The 5702-nt window shown below is 41.6% G+C and overlaps 1 protein-coding gene across 1 annotated transcript in view; it reads left to right on the top strand.

Moving 5' to 3' along the window:
• Positions 1-211: 211 nt before the first annotated feature.
• The window catches only part of abca12 (ATP-binding cassette, sub-family A (ABC1), member 12), a 65218-nt gene continuing 59727 nt past the window's right edge, over positions 212-5702 (top strand). Inside the window, exons 1-6 of the mRNA XM_055878343.1 lie at positions 212-299; positions 965-1116; positions 1627-1757; positions 2011-2153; positions 3697-3873; positions 4014-4237. Coding sequence (XP_055734318.1) covers positions 216-299; positions 965-1116; positions 1627-1757; positions 2011-2153; positions 3697-3873; positions 4014-4237 — 911 coding nt within the window. The 5' untranslated portion in view covers positions 212-215. The remainder of the gene's footprint in view (positions 300-964; positions 1117-1626; positions 1758-2010; positions 2154-3696; positions 3874-4013; positions 4238-5702) is intronic.

The following is a 5702-nucleotide window of genomic DNA, read 5'->3' as shown; positions in this document are numbered from 1 at the left end:
CTGTATCTGTATATTAACAGTGGCCAGAAATCAACATGGCAAAATACTGTACATCTATCTGTCTCACTGTCAGAATCTGTGTCTTCTTGGAAACAATTAAGTTAGCTAACAGAAGCTATCGATTTGTTTGATTGTTGGCTACAGTTATGTTAATAGCTAACGATATGCTGTCATTTTTCATAATTGTAACATTATTATTGTCAACAGTTAGCAACATGGGCCCTTGGAGCAACATGAGTCTATGGGCTAACATTGGTAATGATATGACTGCTGAAAACCTTGCAGAAATTGCTGGTCAGGTAAGGCATTATATATTATACCTTTGCGTTTATTATCAGTGAAAAGGGGCGGCAGGGTAGCCTCGTGGTTAGAGCGTTGGGCTAGTAACCGAAAGGTTGCAAGTTCGAATGCCCGAGCTGACAAGGTACAAATCTGTTGTTCTGTCCATGACCACTGTTCCTAGACCGTCATTGAAAATAAGAATTTGTTCTTAATTGACTTGCCTAGTTAATTAAAGGTAATTTTTAAAAATAATAATCAAATTCCTTCTACGACAGTGGCAGTTCTGCAAAGTCATCTTTATACATGTGCTGTAGGCTTGTCAGTTGTATGACATATACCTCAGGCAGTCAACAACATGCCAAAGCACAAAATGCTATCCGATGCAGATATCAAGATTGTATATTTTGTGGTTTGTCCAGTTTACATCTTATAATATGTGTCAGTGTTTTCCCTCAGTGGGTTACTGACTTGCCTAGTTAAATGAAGGTTTAATACAAAATGTAAAAATACAAAGATTGAGCTGTCACTGACATTCAAGAGTCACAGTAGCTCATGGTGTGGACAATTCCAATAATAATTTCAGTTAGTCAATCTTTCCTTCTGTCTAATAACCATGCCTTAATAAATGGTGCTGTTTTCCAATGGAGAACACTAGCAACATTATATTTTTGTATCCTTTCAGATGACTGGTCTCCTAAACTCTGTGCTACCCCTCATCCTTGGGCAGCAGGGTATCATGCCTTTCCCTCTGCCTTCTCCTGAGATGCTCCCTGACATACTCCCTGTGCTGATACAGATCCTCACTCAGCAGGCTAACCAAAGCAGCTGGGATAAGTACGTTCAGGGGTCAGGGGTCATCGGTACGAGGAAGAAAGTGGTATCTGGTTAGATGAGGAGAGAATTACCATGGTGTTTTAACTATAGTAAGGTAGTATAGTATAGCATGCTTGGGCTACCGAGTGGCGCAGTGGTCTAAGGCACTGCATCTCAGTGCAAGAGGTGTCACTACATTCCTTGGTTTGAATCCAGGCTGTTTCACATCCGGCCGTGATTGTGAGTCCCATAGCGCGGTGCACAACTGGCTCAGCGTCGTCTGGGTTTGGCTGGGGTAGGCTGTCATTGTGAATAATAATTGACTTGCCTAGTTAAATAAAATATAGTATTATATTTTAGTCAGTGGGGAGAACATTATCATGTTTGTTTTGGTAGTATAGTATTATATTTTATTGTATAGTATTGAGGGCCACAACATAACCACCTGTTGTGTATATAGTGATAGTTTTAAGTTAGCTATATTATGTTGGTTGTAAAGTTTCTAAACCAAGTGCTTCCCTGTGTTGTCAGGTTGGAGGGGATGATTGGGGCCCTCCTGTCGACCCTCAGGGACACCCCGGTGTGGGACTCTGTTCCCCCTGCTGTTTCTGTCATGAGCCAAGTCATGGGAGCCTTGGTCAACAATATGCAGGCTGAGACAGGTGAGACTGAGAGGCAGCTTTCCATACACCCTCGACAGCACTGTTGTTTCCTTTGTACCACAGATTGCTAGTAATTCTGTACATTAGACATACAGTACATGAGATACACAAGTTAGGGATTTGGTGAACTGTAGCCTAGCATTGAAATTTATTTATGCAAATACTTATCTTAGTGTCCCATTGTAAAACTCTCTCTCTCTCTCTCTCTCTCATTATCTCTCTCTGCCCCCCCCCTTTTCTCTCTCTTTCCCAGCATTCATCTTGAGTTTCCAGAAGCCACTGGCTGTCCTGATGTCAGAGTTGGTACAAGCTGTGAATGGCAGTGATTTCAATATGGCTGGCGTGTCTGAGGGAATGATCCCTGCCATCGAGCTCACTGTGGAAGCTGCCATACAGGTTTGGTCAGAGCACTGGCTGCAGTCTTTCTGTTTTCTTCTTTCTGCCTTACTGCTGAGAACTGCTGGTTCTGCTGGTGAGAACTGCTGGTTCTCACCCTCTTCGTGACATTTACTAGGTTACGTGGTTGGTAACACAATGTCCTCAGTGCTCACTAGGAATGTCATGCTCTTCACAATAAATAACACATGGGCCAATTTCATGAATTCATGTTCAATTGTTAAAGAATTTACCGGTTTGATGGCTTCAGTGGAAGGGAAACTAAATACCTCAAGCTATGCTGCTGTTGAAAGACAATTGGCTCCTCATGTTTTGAACGTTCATCCTGACTTGGGTAGGCTATTGTTTGTCTGTTTAGCTATCTGTCACTGAGAGAACAGTCTCAGGAATGGTCACAAATATCAAATATACTTTTTAAAATCTGGTTCAGAGATGTTCTTAACGACAACACAATGAGCATAGACTCACCTTTGCACTCTAAACGGTGGCCCAAGATCATTGTTTTCAGTAAAAAATATATATATATATTCAGTTGACCGTTGCCAAAACTGATTGCCCTAGTATCTCATACCCCATCTCGTTGTAAGCCACATTACCTGTCAATATTGCCTAAAAAAGTTGTCTAGAACAGTTTCACAACCTTAAGAATCAGGAGGGAGATGTATCACAATAGGTATTTTCACATTACCTAGCCAAACCAAACTAAGCAGTACTGAGCTGGCCAGGTTACACATCCACCATAGATGCTGGAACCATGCTGAAAAGAACAAATTGAAATAAAATATCAGAGCCAGCACAGTTTAGTTTGAGTTGGTATGACAGTGTGAAAAGGGTTCATGTGGATCAGGACAAAGTTCTCCCCTGAGATTCCAGCCCACGCCCAAGCTTGGACAATGAGGTACAATAAAAGATGAATAGAAAGAGAATAGGTCACAGCTTCCCCAACTTCCTTTCAAGCTGTGGGTGATCCAACAAGGAAAAGAGACAAGGAAAAACTACACCATTGAGTTTAGTTTTAGTAAGTTTTAGGATTCATTCTCAATAGATCACCTTTCATGTGACCAAACTCTTAGTCATGCCATACATATTTATGCAATAAAAGGAAGTGTTTCTACATAAATATGGAGTCTATACAAGTTTTATTGACACACTTGACCGGCTTACTTAATCGTCTGTTCTATTACCCTTCATATGATATACTGTATTGTTGTGTGTTCACCCTAGAGAGAATCTGATGACTGTCCAGAATAAAGAAGTCAAATAAGGCCGATATTTTATCCCCCATTGTATGTATGAGACAGTATGCAGTCTTCAAGATTATCACTGATAACGGTGTGAATCTTCTGCCCTTCTCTTTACTGGAACTGCTTGTGGAGAAGAATGAGTCCATTTCCCCACGTTTGTCTTGATGTCAATTAGTTTATTATTATTATTATTATTATTATTTAATCCCATTCTTCTGTTAAGCTGTTTTGTTTTTTAAATAATTAAGTAGAAATCACAGTTCACTGTCCCTCCTTGTTGCTGTTTTTCACCATCATAGGCTGCTAATAGGAGTAAGACCTTGGAGTGCAGGCAGGTCCTGAAAGCCTGGGAGCCAGTTAGAGAGGCGGCTGGGCTGAGTGAGGCCAGCCTGGGTTTGTGGTGTAACATCAGCCTGCTACCAGTCATGGAGGCCGATGCTGCGTCCAACTATGTCTATGCCAATCCAAACATGACCGTGAGTAGTAGTAATCACTAGGATTTCAGTTTGTTAAACTTCCCCACTAGAGGGCACTGTGGTAGCACCTAGTAAACTCTGCTGCTACGTTACTGACACAGCTCCTTTGCCTGTTGTCTTCTGTTGTGTTCTCTTCCCAGGGCATGGGGATGGGGCATGGGCCAGTGTCAGTGGACACTACAGCAGCTATGATGGTGGCAGCTCTGAGTTCGTTCTACTGGGTCCAGGTTAACCGCACCATAGTTACTGAGCAGCTTGGTGCAATGCTGTTCAACACATTGTACCAGCTACAGGGACTTAATATGACCACCGAGGACCAGGCTCACTGGAACGCACAGTTTCTCCAACTACAACTGAGCCAGAGGTGAGTACTGTGTGGCTCAGTTGGTATAGCATGGCACTTGCAATCCCAAGTTCTGCAGGTTCAATTCCCCCTGGGGACACCCAAAAGTGTCTACTAAATATTATTATTATATATTAGTTAACAACCAAAACACTAATGCCCCTTTCACATGACTGATCCGAGCTGAGCTGTACTGCATTGGCCTGGTTACGTATCCACCATATGGTAGTGGCTGGAAAGGACAATGTGAAATGAAAATATCAGTATAGGACGGTTTGGGTCAGAACAATAGTGTAAAAAGGGTATAACAGTGACAAATACTTACCTGACCAGACCTTCGCATGACTTTGTTTCTATGTGCCACTAATGGTTGTTTTGAGTCACCACAAGGTAAACTTTGACAGTCAGAGGAAGAGTGCAAGTCATCTCCGGTTTTGCTTTGTGTTTTTGTTTATTCTGCCTTTCTCAGTATACCCGATTGACACACCCTGTTTACTTTATAAGCTGTTTATAAGCTGTTTCTCTGACTGTATTCAAAAAGCATCCCAGAGTAGGAGTGCTGAGCTAGGATCAGGTTCGCCCTGTCCATATAATCATATTCATTATGATCTGGAAGGCAAAACTGATCCTAGAACGGCCCTTCTTCTCTGACACACTTTGTGAATATGGGCCCTGGGAGTGCTCAAATACAAGACATCGAGAAGGACGAGGAGAAAAGCATTAGGCAGAATAAAATGTTTATCTCAGAGGGTTAGAGAGAGAATTGAATGACCAATAAAGACACAAATCACAGTCATTTTATCACCTACACGCACAAACCAGAGGCAAACCAATTTAGATTCCTTCCTAAATTACATTAGAGAATTTGGAACAATCAAATGTGCATTAGTTTAGTTTAACTCTTTACCTGAACACAGATCCTGTGACTCATCTCTGTGTGTGTGTGTGTGTGTGTGTGTGTGTGTGTGTGTGTGTGTGTGTGTGTGTGTGTGTGTGTGTGTGTGTGTGTGTGTGTGTGTGTGTGTGTGTGTGTGTGTGTGTGTGTGTGTGTGTGTGTGTGTGTGTGTGTGCAGATAGTGATGTCTAACTATTATTCAGTTATCTGAGTCTCTTTTCCTCTTTAATTGATTTCCTTCTCTGTAATAATGAACTCAGTGCTGATAAGAATCACATTATACATATCTCATGGAATCAATCACGATTGCATCCCAAATGGCACCCTATTCCCTATATAATGTACTACTTTTGACCAGGGCCCAATGTGATAGCGCTCTATGAAGGGAATAGGGTGCCATTTGGGATGTAGACCAAGTTTGACGGCGAGAGTCGTAGATCACTGACCACTGTAATGGAAATATCCCAAAGAAACAAACAATCTTATACCACGGCCTAAATTATATCCCAAAATTATGAATAAGTACCCCCCAAAAAATACATGCTGAATTATGATTATATTCAATCCAGATGAATGAAATAATGGTATTAC

This window comes from Salvelinus fontinalis, chromosome 23 (assembly GCF_029448725.1).
Source record: "Salvelinus fontinalis isolate EN_2023a chromosome 23, ASM2944872v1, whole genome shotgun sequence".
Taxonomy (NCBI): domain Eukaryota; kingdom Metazoa; phylum Chordata; class Actinopteri; order Salmoniformes; family Salmonidae; genus Salvelinus; species Salvelinus fontinalis.
The sequence above is the reverse complement of the archived record's forward strand: the minus strand, read 5'-3'. Positions and strand labels throughout refer to the sequence as shown.